This window comes from Vombatus ursinus, unplaced genomic scaffold (assembly GCF_900497805.2).
Source record: "Vombatus ursinus unplaced genomic scaffold, bare-nosed wombat genome assembly UNPS02000255.1, whole genome shotgun sequence".
Classification (NCBI taxonomy): domain Eukaryota; kingdom Metazoa; phylum Chordata; class Mammalia; order Diprotodontia; family Vombatidae; genus Vombatus; species Vombatus ursinus.
Genome location: NW_020940033.1, coordinates 279710 through 298890, shown reverse-complemented (window position 1 = coordinate 298890; position 19181 = coordinate 279710). Strand labels below are relative to the sequence as shown.

The 19181-nt window shown below is 39.4% G+C and overlaps 2 protein-coding genes across 10 annotated transcripts in view; both read right to left on the bottom strand.

The window, feature by feature from the left end:
* LOC114033336 (NAD kinase 2, mitochondrial) overlaps window positions 1-523 on the bottom strand; it is a 62637-nt gene extending 62114 nt beyond the window's left edge. For all 8 annotated transcript variants that reach the window (XM_027848859.1, XM_027848979.1, XM_027848929.1 and 5 more), the window contains exon 1: window positions 197-523. In XM_027848859.1, the coding sequence (XP_027704660.1) occupies window positions 197-523 (327 nt within the window). The remainder of the gene's footprint in view (window positions 1-196) is intronic.
* Window positions 524-17660: 17137 nt separating this feature from the next.
* LOC114033145 (ran-binding protein 3-like) overlaps window positions 17661-19181 on the bottom strand; it is a 63783-nt gene continuing 62262 nt past the window's right edge. For both annotated transcript variants that reach the window (XM_027848618.1, XM_027848689.1), the window contains one exon: window positions 17661-18246. In XM_027848618.1, coding sequence (XP_027704419.1) covers window positions 18203-18246 — 44 coding nt within the window. In that variant the 3' untranslated portion in view covers window positions 17661-18202. The remainder of the gene's footprint in view (window positions 18247-19181) is intronic.

Below are 19181 nucleotides of genomic sequence, written 5' to 3'. Positions count from 1 at the left end.
ACACACACACACACACACACACAGAATGAGCCCCTTTCCAACACACACACACACACTCTCTCACAGAACTTGGCTCTCCCCAGTGCACACACTTTGAGGCTCCATGGGGAGGGGCCTCACGAGGAGGAAGAGCGGGCCAGGGGCAGAGGCCGGGGGCCGAGGCGGCGGAGCCAGGGCGGGTCGGGGTCGGGCTCACCAGCTGCTTCAGGTCCTCCTCCGAGAGCTCCGCGTAGCGGTACCGCTGCTGCTCGAACTCGTAGCGGGTGGTCTTGGCCACGACCACGACCCGGGCCGGGCGGAACCCGCCCGCAGGGCAGCCGCCGCCGCCTCCCTCCAGCTCGCGGGCTTGGCCGTGCCGCCCGTGCCCCAGGTGCCGCCAGCCCCCGCCCCCAACGCCGCCAACCCGCGGCCCCGCGCTCTCCGCCGGAACCCCCCCCAAGGGGCACCGCCGCGCTGTTGCGGCCGCCCGGCTCCCCGCCACGCAACGGCAGCTGCACAGCAGGAAGCCTCGGTAGCAAGTCATCGTCCGTCCGCTCGCCGGGAGCGCGAGAGCCGTTGGCGCCCCCTCCCCCCACGGCGGGAGCCCGGCCGGGGCGTGCGCTAGTCCCCGGAGCAGCAGCCGCCACCTTAGCCCCGGCCGGGGAGGGGTTAAATGCAGGAGGGGGGCGGGGAGGGAGCGTGCGCGGCCCTGAGCCCCGGGGGAGGAGGAGACGTGCCGCGACGTGACCGGGGGCGGGGCGCGGGACTGGGGAAAGACTGGCGGTGGTGGAAGGAAGTCTGAGGCGTCCGAGCTTTGGCGGGCGGGGGCGCGTCCGTTTGTTTGTTTGTTGGGGCCGTGGCTACGCCTGCGCCGACTGCTCCTTATCGGGGCGCCCTGCTGCACGCACGGAGCAACCACGCCCCTTCCCCCCCCGCCTCCCCACTTCACCTTCCCAGCCAATCCAACCTCCCTGCAGCTCACTCCCACCCCGCCGAACTGGAGCGGGGAAGGGGATTGGCCAGCAGCCTGGGGGTGGGGCCGTCTGGCTGGGGAGCTCGGGAGCCAGCCGGGAGGAATCCAGCTGGAACTGGTCCGGGGTAGGGAAGGTGTGGCTGCAGTGGTGGGTGGGGAGAGGTCTGGGTGGCAGACCCCTACGGCACCTGGACCACCCGGCCCTGTATGTCGCGCCTTTCCTACCTTTGGTATCATCTGCACCAGCTGGATGCTAGCCAGGGCAGTTAAGCGTTGGAAGAGAGCCACGTAGCTCTTTGCATCTCTCTGATGCCTTATCGTTGGAAATACAGATGGAGAGGCAGTCTAGCACAATGACCCGCATGGTAGACTTGGATGCAAACCCACCTCTGATATTTAACGAGCTATGTGCATGAGAAAGTCACTGAACCTCTGAGCATCCAAAAAAATGGACTAATGCCTCCAGCCTCACAGCATTGTTGTGAGGCTCTTATGAAATAACATACAGAATGCAATTTACGTATAACTGTCAGTTTTTATCATGAGAGACCTCCGAAATCATCCTCCTTTAAGCTGGACTTGAACGGTTCCAGGCTAGTGCAATGAAAAGAGCAATGACTTTGGAGGCAGAGGACCTGGGTCCACATTCTGATTCTGCTACTTATTGCTGGTGAGCCTTGGGCAAGGCATATAACCTCTCTGGGTATGAGTCCACCAGTTGTTAAGGAGGACTAAAAAGCAGGCTTCCTCAGGCTAGAGCACACCCCATGCAGTGCTGACTGGGCACACTGGCGACTTCCAGGAAAATGAGGCTCAGTGCCTAAAGGCTTATTGGTTTGAGATGATGCTTGATCCTCTACGCAGTGTGTGCTAAAGGGAGGAGGGGAATGAGAAGATACTGCATCAAAGCCAATTACTTGGCCAATAAGCCAGGAGTGGCTTTAAAGGCAGTGACTATACTCTGGCTCTACCTGTCCAGCCAGTGTCAGCCTACTTCAGTATTTGGAAGGATTTGAGTTGAATCTTATATTTTAAAAATCTTACTCAACTTATTCACCTTTCCCGGTATTCCTCAAGGATTAAGAAAGGGCCATTTCAAATAATCATCTATGTGCAAGTCCTAGAATCCCTTCCAGCTCATCTCATTTCATGAACTCACAGATATAATACACCTTCATACATAGATACGACTAAGACTGTTTGGAGGATATGATAAAGGTGCACTTCCATCATAGGCTAGTCTCTTTGGGGAATTAGATGTTACCAGCTTAGTGTCAGGTGCTGACTGGTAGGGAGTTTAAAAGTCCTGTCTAAAGGACAAGTTTCAGATTAGTTGGACACAGCCTTGAAAGAAATACATATTCCAAAGTGATTGGTCTGAAATAATGGATTGAAATAAAGCATAGTTTGAAGAGACAGAATTGTTACATTGATAATTAAGAAAAATTTACGGGTTCTGAATGGAATGATTACATTAGCTTAAGTTTGAGTTGGAAGGGACCTCAAAAGTCATCTAGTTTAACTTACACCTGAGCAAGAATACAAGAAGGGATCATTCAGCTTTTGCTTGAAGACTTCGAATGAGAGAGAACTTAGTACCTACAATGGTGTGTGAATAATTTGGAGTGAAGTAAAGTAATTCATTAGCTTCTACAATATCCCTTACAACTGTTAACATTAAAATTTTTAATGTCTTTTTGCTTCAGTCATTTGCTTTACATTATTTGACATTGGCTTCACAAGATTTTGACATATTAAGTCTTCATTATGAAACTACACATCACATCCAATATTAAGTGTACCTTTGACAAACACAAATTTTTCCAGTCTTTAGTACTCTAGCTTTTGTGGGAGTTTTGCCCATGCCAATGTGTTTTTTTCCCCTTCATCACAACAGTTAGCAGCTATTTTTAATTGTTCTTCTCACTGTTCTTCCAACTTCAGGATGCATATGTTGTATGAGAAAGGAATCAGCAATCCCTCTTCCTTAACCCCCTCCTCCAGCTGCCAAGCCTTCTGAATATCTTTTTAATTTTTTTTTCCCTGAGGATTAATTGTATTTAATAGCACCAATTTATGAGCTCTTTTTCATTTTTGACTCAACTTTCCTTTGAGCTTCAGTGTGACTGATCTTTATTCCTTGTGGGTTCAAATGATACTTGAAACTCTTGATTTCCCCACACTGACAATTACTGAAGCATCATCTTTAAACACTAAAACTTGTACATTGCCATGCAGTAATATGCCTCCTTTGGTACCCCAGAATTAAAATCAACAAATGGGAGAAGGACTACATGTGTGTGGAATAAACTCAACTAAAGATGGAGAAACCAGGTCATTTTGATTTCATTTGGTCAATTTTAGACATTCTGAATCAGTCTAGTGTAAGAAGTGGATATATGTGAACATTGCTGTTAAAAAATTAAACCATATTGTTTCCCCAAATATTTTGCACACAATTGTACCAACACACGGCATTGTATTTTTGAATGACTCTAATTGTTAGTAGGTTTTTCCTGTCACTAAACCTAAATTTTCCTCATTGTTCCTAGTTCTGCCTTCAGAGGCCAAAAAGAACCAGGATGATTCCTATACCAGGGGACAACCCTTCCAATACTCAAAGGAAGTTGTCATATCCTCCCTAAATCTCTTCTCCAGATTAAGCATCTCTAGTTCTTTTGGCTGATAATTATACTGTATAACCTCAAGGCCTTTTATCATCCTTATTGTACACTTTGGACATTCCCCAGCTTATCAATATCATATACAAATCCTTAGACCTTTTTCAGAATTGCTTCTAAGCCCAAATCTCCCCATTTTGTATTTGTGAAGTACAAAACTTTACATTTATCTCTTATCTTCTTAGTTTGGGCCCTAAGTTCTCATCTGATTTTTCATCTACATGATATCCTTCCTAGGGGCAGCGAGGTGGAATAGTGCATAGAGTGCAGGGCCTGGAATTAGGAAGATTCATCTTCCTGACGTCAAATCTGGCCTTAAACACTTATTAGCTGTGTGACCCTGGGCAAGTCACTTAACCCTGTTTACCTAGGTTCCTCATCTGTAAAATGAGCTGGAGAAGGAAATGGCAAAACAGTATCTTTGCCAAGAAAACCCTAAATGGGGTCACAAAGTGTCAGACATGACTGAAAACGACTGAACAACATCTTTCCCAGCTTTATGTCATCTGGAAATTTGAAAATCCTGCTGTGTATGCCTCTATCAAAGTCATTGACAAAAATGTCAGCCATGATAGGGTCAAACCCAGATCCCTATGACACTGTAGTAGAGAGCATTAATGACTATTCTTTGGGTTTTACCATTCAACCAAAAATATCATGAAAAATTTTGTCAAATATATTACTGATATACAGGTAAAATATCATCTGCAGCATTTCCCTAATCTAAAGAGTTTAACAATCTTATATAAATAAATAAAAGGTTAGTTTGGCATGAACTCAATGAAGCCAACATCCATAACATTTTCTATGTTAAACTAAAGGGAAATTCCTCTTTGCCCCATAAATTCCTTTGTATAGCTTTTATATTTATTTTGTGTATATTTTATATGCTGTTTTCCCTCCTGTCCCCACCCCCCACCCCCAAATAGAATGTGACCTCTTTGACAACTAGGACTGTTATGGTTTTTTTATCTCTATATTCCAGGCACCAGGCACAGTGCCTGGCACATGACTGGCACTCAACAAATAATTGTTAAACGAAAGCATGGATCCCAGTTCTGCCATTTCTAGTTTTGTGACTCTAGGCAAGTCATTTAAACTCTCTGGGCCGCATTTTCTTCATCTGTAAAATTAGGGGGCTGAACTAGATGGCCTCTAAGATCTCTTCCAGTTTGAAATCTGTGATGCTATAATTTCTTTGTATATACCTCATGTTTAGTCTTAATTCTGTTTTCTTGAATATGCCGCAATGTATTTCACCATTTCCCTATTGTTGGACATTAGTCTATTTCCTGGTTGTTGTGGTTTTACAGAGTTTTGTTTTATTTATAATTATGTATAATGCTACAATGAAAATCTTTGCACAAATAATGCTTTCTAATAACACATTCTGGGTTGATTACCAACAGTGAAATTATTGGGTCAAGAATAACAACAGGCTATGGCTACTAGATAATACGGAGAATTGCGATAGGCCTAGAAACTGAGCTAAAGCACTACAAGAGTCCTCTGTGTGTCAAAGTGGGAATTGGTGGTGACAAAGCATTGTAGGGGATGGGGAGGGGGTGTCTTATAAAGAAATCCCAGATCCTCTGGGTCAGGGCAGTAAGTCAGGGATGTGAGGAAGCTCTCAAAATGTACCCAAGCCCTTTATGTTATGCTATAGCTTATGGCATAAAGGTTACATAACAGACTCTACAAATGCAATGATTGTTTATGTAGACAATATATAAGAAAAAATAGTAACAAAATTAGGGAATTCTCAGTACCCAAATGATCTTTCTATAATTGGCTTAAGATGTTATTCAGGGACATGTAAAATGACTATGGACCCAGTAACAAAATCTATATTGTCCTCAAATATCTCTTGCAGGATAGACTGGATTGTAATATTATATTGACTTTCTCTTAATTTCCATGATTCAATTTCTGAAATGATGTTGGGTCCCTCTGTACTTGCATTAATGAAATAGAATAGAATATTCTTTTCTCTTGGACAATGCTGGAACATACTTTTACTTTGGTTCTTCTCTTTTTGAACTCCATGAAGGACATCTCCCTTCTGTTGTGACCTTACCTCAGTTATAAAATTAAATTATTAAATTTATTTTACTTTATTTATAATTTATAATTTATTTATAATTTAATCAAGTTTTCTTGACATCAAGAATAGATAATTTGCCCATAAGTATCCTGAGTTTTCATCATGCGACTTTCTCATCTCTTTCCATTACATTTCTTTGATGATGTGCTTCATACTTCAACTTGGTCATTCTTTGTTTGTGAAATATGTTGCAGTCTGCTCATATACTGTGGATCTCTTTACTATTTTTTTCATGATCCTCAGCTTAGAGGAAGTTCCTCAGTATGTTGGCTGGAGCCCCTGTACTGAACTTGTAGGGAAACATAGGCAGTAGTTGAACAAGGGAGAGAGGCATAGATAGGTGATGATATATGTTGGTGTAGGGAGTATAATGATAGGTCCACAAGAGTACTGGAATAAAGGTATAATTTAGTGCCTTATTAGCTTCAACTTTAGAGGATCCAAAAATTCAAGGAATATATTTTCTTTGGATCCTGAAATTCCCCCTACATATTGACTATATAACTAACATATAGTACCATGTAACCTAGATTGCAATAGCAATAACAAAAATGACAGCTCATAAAGGGATTTGTTCTGTGAAGTTTGGATTCAGCCAAAGGGCCACACTTGAGCATCTAGAGGGCCACATGTGGCCTCGAGGCGACTGGTTCCCCATCCCTGGTGTAGCCTCTATAATAGAACAATGATGGTAACATATCAGAATTTGCCACAGAATCAAATATCCTGTAAGACTAAAGATGAATTCCCTTTGCCCCAATTTCATGCTCACCAAGCAAGCTTTTTGTTATGAATTGTTTTCCCAGTACCTACATTTGGGAAGAAGTTGTTTGTCCTTCATTTTTTCAAAGAGGGCCGGTGACATCATGGGTGATATCTTGACTTGTGTGTGAATTGGATTTAAGTGTGAGTGTTATCAGCCTCACTCCCTTTTCCAAAGCCATCAAAGTCCAGTAGCAGGACTAAAGTCAAGACCACTGGCAAAGGCCCAGGATGTAGGGGATTACCTGAAAATACCTGGATAACAAACACTAGTTCAGTCACGAAAAAGAAATATCACCTATTAAAAATTAAGGTAGTCTTTTGATTTCCAAACCAGGCTCTTATGCATAAGTCCCCCCAGACACAGTTCATTCTGGGATGAAGTTATGAAACTAAGGTCATTGGATTGCAAAATGGAACCTTCGTTTAAAGTGCAGAATTTATCAAGTTTTGCCATTTTAGGCGGCCTTGCTTATCTAAGCAACCAGTTACCTGACCTCTCTTTTATGTACTACTTTAAGTGCAGCTCTTAGCAGTAAAGACTGAATGGCATTTGGGAAAGATTTACATCCTATTCCCTTTTCTGTTCATTCTACCCCAAATGCGAAAAAGTATTGAAGAGTTGTCCATCTTTTGCTATGCAAACAGTAGCTGTTTTTAATGCTTCAATTATTTTTCTTAGTAGCTATCCCAGAATCCTTTTTTATTATTGTAAGCTTCACAGACCATATCAAATACTAACAAAGTTATTGCACAATGCTTTGCGAATATTGTAACTGATTGAGGGAAAAAAAAAAAACAACTCCTGCTTCACATTAATATGGTTCTAAGTATAACAATCTCAGAGGTGCAGGTTATCTATTTAGTTAGTTACACTCAATCACATTTTCATTATTAATTGCCTTCTTGTTACCATCATCAAGAATATTCCCAACTCATGTGTCCTTACCACTCAGGCATCCTGTGTTTAGAGAATGTAAAATACCTACAGGTTTAATTCCAGATTAAGTAAAGCATAATTAGAAAGGCAAATGTGTTGGAGGGGGAAAAGTGCTGTTATATCACATATATGAAGGTCTGAATAGATAATATTTTGGAGTGGGTGAGTTAGTAATCCAAAGCTCATGCAATAACCAGTCTTCTTCTTTATCCCCAGCCCCTCACTCATAGTCTTACAGTTTTTTATCATACAACTCTGAACAAGTTTGCTTATTTGTCTCACAGCCCACAGCAGACCAGAAACAACCCACTAGAAGAAGAGGGAGGAGTAGGTCTATTAGAGGCAGGCACAATGACAGACAGAAAAGTGACACCTGACAGCTGATAGTTTGACATTGAGGGTGGGGGCAGGACAGTGTTAAAGCTGAGAGCTTTATTTCTCCATAGCACAATAATCTTGAGTCATTATGAAAAGGTTAAGTTCTGTTCAGTATCCCCTATAGTGCATTTTATAAAACTTTTCATTAAAAAAAAAAGCTTTACATCTAAAAGTGTAAGATTCCACCTCTAATCCTATGATTCAGATCACTGGAAAATTCACTTTTATAAAACACTCCATTTCCTTTAAGGTGATTGCACAGTGCCTTGTATATAGGAAGTACTCAAAAGTATTTGCTGAGTTGAATTTAGAGTGCCAGACAAGTGAAACATTACTGTAACACATCCCAGAAGCGGGTAATTTTCCATTGTTTGTTCTGCTTTGGTTGTTCCATTTTTGTGCTTCAGGCACTCTTTTCAGCCACCCAAAACTCCACAGGGCTTGCTTTGCTCTTACCTCTTCATCCTTCCCCCACTCTTTGTAGTCGCACACTAGGGCTGCCAGAAGCCCTAAGACAACTCCACCCAAGGCCAAAAACCTGTGCATGATAACCTAACTGAACTCCTTCCTCAATGATTAACCTATTTCCACCCCATCTCATCATATCCTATTAATTCTGAACTCTGGGTTGCTATTGTTCAGTTTTCTCAATTCCCCACTGACTGTTACCTTATTCCTATACTTTTAACCTCCCACTCTAGAGTCACCCACTTCCACTGTACTGTCTGGAATGCCTGCTCCATAAGTAAAAATCCAGATTTTATCTTAAACCTTTCCCTTTCTCAATCACACCATCTTATTGCACTCCCTCCTGATGACACAGTTTCCCTGGATCCCCTTTCCAGAGCTGCTCACACATTTACTAATATCTTGATTTGTTACTGGTCATAGTGGATTTTGAACCGAAAGGTGGGGTTATTCCTTGCTCCTCATTGCCACTTCCAGGCTCTCTTTCTACCACCATGACTCAGTAATCTCTTCTTCTTTGAGGATCATTCAATACATTATTTCTCACCCAATCAAGACTCTGAGAGATGTTGTCTGTAGACCTCTAAGACATTCTCCTTCCTTCCTCAATGAATACCTGGCTCACTACTCTCTGTGTCTGTCTGTTTCTCTGTCTCTCTCTGTCTCTCTCTCCCTTACTACTTCTCTCCCCATACACATGTATGTACATACATATGTACACATACATATACATACACATGTACACATACATACACACATATACATACTAAATATGTGTATATACATTATATGTGTGTATACTCTCTCAAACACTCTAAACTCCTAATTCTTCAACTTACTCTTTTCCCATTATCTACTCCTCTACCCCACAACAGTTGTACATATTTACCATGACCTGTAAGTGTCCTACATCTAAATCCATGAATTCTGAAATTTCTTTATCTGATCATAATTCTATCTTTACCTCTATCATAACTTATCTGATCATAATTCTAACTCTCTCTCTGACTTACAACTTCAAACCCTCTTCTTCATCATCACTATGCCTCCAAGTTCTTTATCCCTCAGTTCTTTCACTCATTTCATAACTACATTCACTTCCCTTCTTTATTTTGACTCCTTGGTGAAACAGTTCAACTTTTCACTATCTTCTTTTTTTGAGTTCTTTGTCCCTTTGTCCTATCAATATTTAGACCTGCCAAACCCAGCCTTAGAGTAACCTTAGATTATTCTTGCCATCCATTGTCTTTGCTTCTTCTCATATGCTGCTGAAAGGAGCTAGGGATCAGAAAATTGTGTTGACTGGATCCACCATAAATTTATTTTAGAAAATCTGAAAGGGGCCCTCAAAACTGCAAGACAATCCTTTTACATCACCCTAATCTCACTATCTCACTCACCAAATTTTCCAGATTTGGCTTTTCCAAATCTTTTCATCCCTCCTTAAGCATCCCATAAAGTTCACAACTTTATTATCCTTGATTCTGAACTCTCACCCCGTATATCAAATCAGTTGTCACGTCTGTAATCTCTACCTTTGTAATAGATCTTGTATACATCCTCTTCTCTCCTTTGACACCAAAATGACCTTGGTGCAGACCCCCTCCCCCCACTCTCACAGCTAAGAACCTTGCCTCATATTTCACTGAAAAAAAAAAAAAACTGAGGCCATTTGCTTCTCCCCTGTTCCTCATCTCACATCCTTCAGAGATCTTTTGCCACTATCTCCTCCTTCACACCTGTATCACAGGAAGAGATGACCCTTCTCCTTGCCAAGGTAAACCCCTTTACATACATAAGGGATTGCATTTCATCCCATATTTTCCAGCAGAATACCCTCTCTATTACTTCTATTCTCAATCTTCAATCCCTTGGCTTCTTCCCTATTACTCACCAATACAACCATGTCTCCCCCAACCTCAAAAAGTCCACCCATCCCAGCTAGCTATCATCATAAACTGTATCTCTCCTACTATTTTTGGTTAACTCTTCATCATCTATAATAGGTGCCTTAATTTCCTTTCCTTTCACTCTTACCTTTTGCAGTCTGGCTTCCAACCTTATCACTCAACTAAAATTTCTTTCTCCAAAATTGCTAATGATCTTTTAGTTGTCAAATCTAATGGCCATTTCTCAGTTCTCATCTTATTAATCTCTCTGAAGCCCTGGACACTGTCAATAACCCCATTCTCTTTGAAACTTTCTTTTCTCTAGGTTTTTGTGACATTGTTCTCCACTGGTTCTTCTCCTACTTGTCTGACTACTCCTATCTCTTTTGCTGTCTCATAGTCCACATTAACCAAGTTCATAACTTAATCATCCTCAACTTCTCACTATCTCTTACCCCCTATATAAGTTGTCAAGTCCTGTAATCTTTACCTTTGTAATATTTCTTGTATACACCCTCTTCTTGCCTCTGACACTAAAACAACCTTGGTGCAGACCTTCATTATTTTATGCCTGGATTGAGAGGATGGAGGTGCCTTTTACAATAATAGAGAAGTTTGAAAGAGGGGAGGTTTTGGAGGGAAAAGTAATGAGCTCACTTTTGGACGTGTTAAGTTTAAAATGTCAATGGGACATTCAGTTTCATATGTCTAATAGGCATTTGGAGATGGGATACTCGAAGTAAGGAAAAAGAATAGGGCTGGATAAAGAGATCTGAGAATCATCTACATAGAGATAATTGAATCCATGTGAGTTTGATGCAGTCTAAACACTGCCACCACACCCAATATCTCAACTTCCTCGTATGTCTCACTAGAACAGCAGGCATGTCCATGAACTCATGCCTCATTAGAACAGCAGGTGTGTCAACCACATCCATCCAGTTTTAGACAAGACCACAACAGCCAGCCCATCCATCAATCTTAGACAGGACCACAATAGCCAACCAAGCAGAAAGCAGCACCAACAGGACATAGAGTAGGATGTTTGACCACTAAATCACAGCCTAAGTGGACACCTGCACAATAATAGCAAAGAATTGTCCTAAGGTGAACTTATGATGTAGAGAGGCTTATTATAATATCATTATCATACATTAATGCCCCCCCCAGTGGGCTTTTCTGTATGCATTCAGGGTAACTGCATGTGCAATTTCACCAAGGCTAGGAACCCTCCCCATATCAATAAACCCCTTCTATATTTTAATATTCATATATTCTGTAATGATGTAGTTGCATCTTTTGCTCTAAAAAAATCCCTGTCTTGGTCTGCTAGGCTTCTGGTTCCTTCTTGGAGCCTAGCCCACTTTCTGAGAGGTAAAATTCTCAATAAATGCCTTTGCTTGGGTTGGAGATGGTCTGAGTCTGTGAATTCTTTTGAGATGACCCCATAACACACCATGAAACCTCAACAAGTTCATGAGGTCTCCAAGTGAAGTAGTGTAAAGGAAGAAGAGAAAAGGGTCCAGGGCATAGCCACATGGGACATCCACAATTAGTGGCTCAACTAGGATGAAGATCAAACAAAAGAGATTGAGAAAGGGACATGGAAGAGTGACTTGATCTCCATAAGTTACATAAATCACTTCACCCTGCTGAGCTTTCATTTTCTTTGAAGTTTATTTACATAACAGTTTCCCATTTATTTCATTTTACTCTTGACTTTACCCCTCTATTAAGTCAAACTTGATCTGGTATTTTGGAGCCAGGATATTGGTGGAAATTGGGAGGCTTGTGTTGACCCGCATGCATACACACACTCACACACACACACACACAAAACATCAATAGGTTATTGTAAACAAAGAAATTATGGTGCAAAACCGGGCCAATGTGAGTTAACCTTGCCCCAAGGTGGATAAATCTGAGGCCCAGCTGTGAGACTCTGGCAAAGGGCTTTGAACAACCCATGCCTTCTGGCTTTTATTTTCCAGTGACTTTTTTTTTTAAATTTTTGTGGGATTACTTCTACCTGGAGGTATTTGTATGTGTTTTTGTTACGAAGATTGTTTATTTGAACCCCCAGGCACTGAGTGATCTATTACATTAGATATGGAACCGTGACTGGGACATATAGTTAAAAATGAAACAAAACAAAATTTATCATAGATCTAAAATTTTAAAAAACTTGGGAGGTTATCATTGGTGGTCAACTATTCATAAGCTCAGGCAAGGTTAAATTTTGCTGATCTAATCCTCCAGAAATAGAAGCCAGGAGTTGACAGACACTGAATATATTTTGATCAAGTATCCAACTAATAGGACTCTCAACAATGCCTCGCCCTCCCCTGATCTTTTCCAACATTTGTCATTTTCAAGGAATTATTCTAATGTTTGAACCAATATAGAAAATAACAATACAGGGCAGCTAGGCGGTACAATGGATAGAGTGCCAGGCCTGGAATAAGGAAGACTCATCTTCCTAAATTAAAATCTGGCCACTTACTAGATGTGACCCTGAGCAATTCACTTAGCCCTGTTTGCCTCAGTTTCCTCATCTATAAAATGAACTGGTGAAGGAAATGGCAAACCACTCCAGCATCTTTGTCAAGAATACCCCACATGGGAGCACAACTGAAATCGACTGAACAACCAAGAATATCAATGGCTCCCAATGTTGATCCAGGGTACCATATTAATGTAAACTGGCAAGATCTATGTTAATTATTTGATTGCCACCATTTCATAGCTTTGCATGATGTACTTTACCTTGGATTTCTGCTTTTATGCCACATTAGTACTGTATTCCTTCCATGAGCTTTGGTTAAGATGTGACATTCATCTACGATATAATGCTCCATTCCCTGCTGTCATTGACTCATAATGCTTATGACACAAAAGGATCTCATCAATCATTCTCTGAGTGTTCCACCCTGGGGTCATGGATTCCATGTTAAGGCATTTCTTGGTTCATGAGACCTATAATAATACCCCTAACACTGCATATATCCTAGGTTTAGGAGATACTGGGACCCCTGAGCAGATAATTTTTTCCCTGTAGGTATTCTTTGCTCAATAAAACATTCAGTTTGAACTATTAGTGAATCAGTCAATAAGCATTTATTAAGTGTTTACTAAGTGCTAGGCACTGTGCTTAGCAGTGGGGATACAATGAAAGGCAAAAAAAACCAATCCTTGCTCTTGGGGAGCTTACATTCTAATGGAGAAAACAGATGAAGAGCTAGGTACACCTAAAGTATTATAGAGAATATGGAAGACAATCTTGTGGCATGTTCCTTGGCTTAATTCCAAACATAAAAGAGCTTGCCTATTGTTTCAATTGATAAACTGATACTTTCAGACTATTGTACTGTTCTCTCCACCCCCACATACCCATTTCTTTGCACACTTAAGTTCCTTGGAAAACATCCTAATAAAATCATTGATAACTTCCTGTAATCTTACTATATTTACAATTCTCAAAGATGTCACTTGATGTTAAATGATAAAGATAGTAATAAGGATAATGGATTTGTGATCTAAATACCATATTTGTGAAATAATGGGTTGAAAATATTGACTCAGTTTCAGAAAAATAATTTTCGTCTCCACCTTCAACATCCATACTCTGCATCACATCACAAAAGCTTTCTGTCACAAACGGGATACATCTGAAATGGTTAAAATTTTCATGCTTCTGCTGTTAACACCCACCAGAATTTGGAACAATTATAGTTTTATGCAATAAAAGTGCAAAGACATTATCTTGTAAGGAGTTTTTTAGCTCAGATTTTTTCCCTTCCACAATGACCCTTTTCTGTTCTATTGATGTTTCCATCCTAAAAAGTAAGTCTTACTCCTCTTTTTGTTGTATGCAGCAAAAATTCAAGAAACTAATGGAAGCAAAGGATGGATTCGATGGTGTTCTGCTTTGGGGCACATAGGAAGTTATTGTCTCATTTCTTTCCTATTGCTTCTTATAGTGAAGAAATGATTACAGGGATAAAAATTTATGCGCCAGAAAAATAAGATTATTATTTTAAAAAGCAACACTTTCATTTCAAAAGTAATCAAAATTAGAGTGTCACCAACATTACCTTAAAAGCATTTGTACAAATCTGACACCTAAAATCCCATAGATATAAAAAAATCATTCTTTTACTGCTGTGTCAGTATGTTTCTCAGTTTATGGTTCTTACATTTTCCTGTATTTCTTTTCTTTAGTCTTCTACAAGTCTCTTTCCCCACTTTTCTCTTTTCTTCTCTTTCTCCTTGTATTCATTTCATTTCTAGTGGTTGGGGTCCCTCCCCCCTCATCACTGTGTATTATTGGTAGATAGCCTGTATTTACCTATCAGTAAACCTGTTGTACCGCCCCAACACCCAAGTCAAAAGGTAAACTCCAGGATAGAGACTGTCTCACTGTTGCACTTGTATTCCTGGAATTTAGCATAGTGTTTGGCACTTAGCAAGTTCTTAATAAATGCTTACTGATTGATTATGAGTTCCTTATAAACAAAGAATAGCCTTTTGTGTGATTCTCTCAAAATAAGCTTCATGGCACCTTAGTGACTTAAAAGAGTGAATCCATGCATCAATTCAGTCATGGAGTCAGATAGGAATAAACATTGAATTTAGATTTAGAAGCCCTAAATTCAGATCCCTAATCTAAGATTTATTAGCAGACCAAGGGCAAGATACCTCAACTCTCTGAGCTCCAGTTTCCTTAATTGTACAATAGAGATACTAATAACTGTGATAGACTAGATAACAACTCTCTCACAGGGTTGTTTTAAGTTCAATTAGGATCATTAAGGGCAAATTCTACCTATGAATAATATTACAATGAGTCATGTTGGAGCTGTGAATAGAATACTTGGTTTGCTAACATTAGCTGTTTACCTAGCCACTTAAAATCTAAACCTCCTTTTCCCCTTCTGTGAAATGGCACCTATAAAATCTACCTCATCAGATTTTTGTGACTCCCCAGTAAGAAACTCTGAAAGTCTTAACACTCTGATCAATGCAATGACAAATCATGATTCCAGAGGACTGATGACCAGTCTTCCCATCTCCTAACCAAGAGGTGATGAATTCAAGTTGTACAATGAAACAAAAATTTTGGGACATGGCCAACGTGGGAATTTGTTTTGTTCGACTATGCATATTTATCTATCTATCTATCTATCTATCTATCTATCTATCTATCTATCTATTTATGTATTGTTTTTGCTTAGGCCGTTGGGGTTAAGTGACTTGCCCAGGGTCACACAGCTAGTAAGTGTCAAGTGTTTGGTCTGAGGTCAGATTTGAACTCAGGTCCTTCTGACTTCAGGGCTGGTGCTTTATCCACTCTGACTATGCAAATTTATTACAAGAGTTGTTTTTTTTTTTTTAATGGGGGAGAGTAGGATGGAGAGAAAGTAAATATTAATTCAAAAATAAAATAAAATTGAAAACAAAAAGAAAATACATGCAAAAATACTTTGCAAACAGTAAAGTGCTATATAAATTCCTATTTGTGTAAGGAAATCTGTTAGGTGTTGAAGGGAACATAAACCTGAATTTTAAAAGAGCTGCTATTTGTCTATAGTAGAGGAGACTTCTGTACACCAAATAATTATAACCAAGGTAGACTGTGGTAAATATATAAGAGGTAAAAACAAAATGCTACAAGAGATCAGAGGTGGGAGAAATTGTTTCTACCTAGGAAGACTCAGGACAGACTTTATGGGGGGGGGTAGAGTTGCATCTAAATGATCAAAGGATCAGTAGGATTTCAACAGGAAAGTGGACAGAATGGCATTTCAGGAATATGGACCAGTGTAAGCTAGGACATAGCTATGGGAAACCAAAAAATAGGACTAAAAGAGTAGCAACTGCTACAATTTGAAAGGAGGATATATAAGGGAGAAGAATGGAATATTAACTCAGAATAGAAAATAAGGCTAAAATGGACCACCCTAAATACCTACATGTAAGAATTATTTAAGTGTAGGAGAGAATAAAGGCCTTTGAACCAGTAACTTGCTAAATCAGCCTACCATAGTTCCAGTAACTTCTAAAAATGCTTTGTTCCCAGAGAAAAACTGAAGAATTTGACTCATTAAATGCAAGTAATATAATACAAAGTCAGTCTATAGTTAGGATTCCTTTAACAGTTCGGTGTGTGAAAAATGATTTTTCATGGTAATCTATCTTGGAGACTCAGAGCTCCACCCTGCCAGCTTTCTGCTTCAGAGTTCTTCAGAAGGACATCACTGATAATGAGATTGCATTGAATCTTCTTACCGTGGTGAAACCTGACCCAACCCTGAATTGATTTTATCCTACTCAGGCTTGGGTGGAAACAGATACTACTGCCCAGATCTACAGAGGCTGGGAGTGGTCTGGAATGATGGCAGGTTGATATGAGCCTCTGTTGAAAGGGTATATAATGTTGTATCCCCAAATCCCTTTTGAGCCAGTGCTGAACTGGCCCCCTTGAGGAGGCCCAGTTTTGGACTGAACTCCCATGCAATGCATGTCAAGCCAGCTTGAGAGAAATTAAATTGTGGACACATGTATCCCAATTTTGTTTGTTTCTTTCTTAGATAATTGGGGTTCTTGGGATTCATGGGTTTTGGGGTTCACAGGTACAACTTATGGACCCCTTCTCAGAATAATGGTTTAAATGTATAAAATAAATACATAGGATAAGGAAGCCAAAGATTAGTGAAAAGATATATATATATATATGTTATATGTGAATATATATAATATGTATGTATGTATTTCCCATCCAAGGTCACACATCCCCTGAAATCTATACATAAGGGCCCAAGGAACTCAGATTAAGATCCTCTGGCCTATATGATAATGTGACTATATTTTAAAATACAAAAATAGCACATCATCTATACAAATAAGTGCCCTGTCATCCAAAGTAATGAATCTGAAACACTATACAATTATTACAATGCTACTTTTGCTCAAAACTTTTTTTGACTCTTGTTTTCAGAGCTATTCTTTTTTTGTATTTTTAATAGTAGCTAAACTATCTTTTGAGAGTAGAGTTAATTTTTAGAAACTTCAAAAAGTTATCCAAAGTCAAGTCTGATAATCACTCTGAAAAATTTAGTTTTAGGGTTTTTTAAATTACAGCTACAAAGTAATAAAACTGCTTTTTTGGTTAGCTCATAAATCAGTTCCTTAGTTAATTCCAAAATAGTTAAAAACAAAACAAAAATCTTAGGCAAATGTTGTCCCAGCATTACTGGGATAAATCCGAAGAGGAGGACTTTGAAGGATAAGCCTCATTTGGATAAGTTCTTTTAGGTGTTAAAATAAAAGTATTATGACTTTATGATTATACCTTAAATGATGCTAAGGCAAATAATTTAACTTTATTGAAATAACTTAGAGAATAACAATTAAAAAGCAGTTAACATTTTTGAGACTTTGATACTGTTATGATATATATTTAAATATTTTTGTTTAAAAAGCTCATTGTTACTGTGAACACACAAGTTTAATATTTTATCAATTCATATATCTAAGTGGAAAATAAAGAGCGTTTTTGCCAAGGGTAAAAATTGTTTTATGACTTGGATCAGACTTACAATAGCATTTTTAAAGGAACAATCCTTGAAGTCTATGAAATATGTATTTCATGGATAGATAATGCATAATGGAGAAAATAAATATTTGAATTAGACATTTATTAAATCTAATAATTCATAGCTTTAATTGTTCTATCCATCAATGTGATGAATAATCCTGATTAGTTATACTCTGAAATAATGTCTCTGAAAATGATATGTTTGAAGCCTGTGAGATACTTCATAAATTCTGGTAATTTTTCTTCAGATTAATCCAAATATAAAGCAGTCGGAATATGATTATTAAAATCCATAAGTGGGAAAGTTTGAAGCAGACCAGATTCTAATTCTCTTGAAAACTAATTTCTTTAAAACCTTTCACTAGAAGGTGAGTTGGAATGGTTGAGGATTTTCAATGGTCTTTCTGTAGCTGTAATCCCAATGGTGGCTATTATGAGCAGGCAACTGGTGATCTATGGTTCCATCTGGAAGGATCTGAAGTATAATTATAAAATGTGTGGTTATTACAACATAAATAATATTTTCTTTTTGTAGGCAATTGGGGTTAAGTGACTTGCCCAGGGTCACACAGCTAATAAGTGTCAAGTGTTTGGTCTGAGACTGGATTTGAACTCAGGTCCTCCTGACTTCAGGGCCAGTGCTCTATCCACTGTGCCACCTAGCTGCCCCCATAAACAATATTTTCAGTATAGCATTAACACAGTTGAATTTGAATCTAAAGAATGTTCACTGGTGAAAAAAATGTAACCTTTATACTTACAGATAATAAAAATAATTCCATGTATGAAGGCATCTTAGAAATAATATGGTTGTAGAAAACTGGACCAAATTTCTTGAAAACAGTTAGTGACAGAATTTATTTTTTTTTGGTTGGGGAAGCAGAGTCTGGATCTGTGATTTCACCATTATGAGGAACTCTATAATGAAGCAAGTCAGTAATTCTTTGGTAATTTTTAGTTATAGAAAGCTGCCTAGGGCATTGAGATGTTAAGTGACTTATCCAGGGTCACACAACTGTTACGTGCCAGAGACTGAAATCGAACCCAGGGGTCTTGCTGACTCTCATCCATCTCTCAGTCCACTATGCCACACTGCCTCTGGCTAATGGCAGATTTTATAAAAAAGTGGATACAAAAATAGATTAAAATTAATAAGCTATCAATCTTAATTCCATAGAAAGATATACCTCAATTGTGGCAGCTAGATGGTGCAATGAATAGAGTGCCAGGTATGGAGTCTGGAAGACTTGTCTTCCTGAATTCAAATCTGGCCTCAGACACTTACTAGCTTTGTGACCCTGCGCAAGTTACTTAACCCTCTGTGCCTCAGTTTCCTCATCTGTAAAATGACCTGGAAAAGGAAATGGCAAACCATTCCAGTATCTTTACCAAGAAAACCCCAAATGGGGT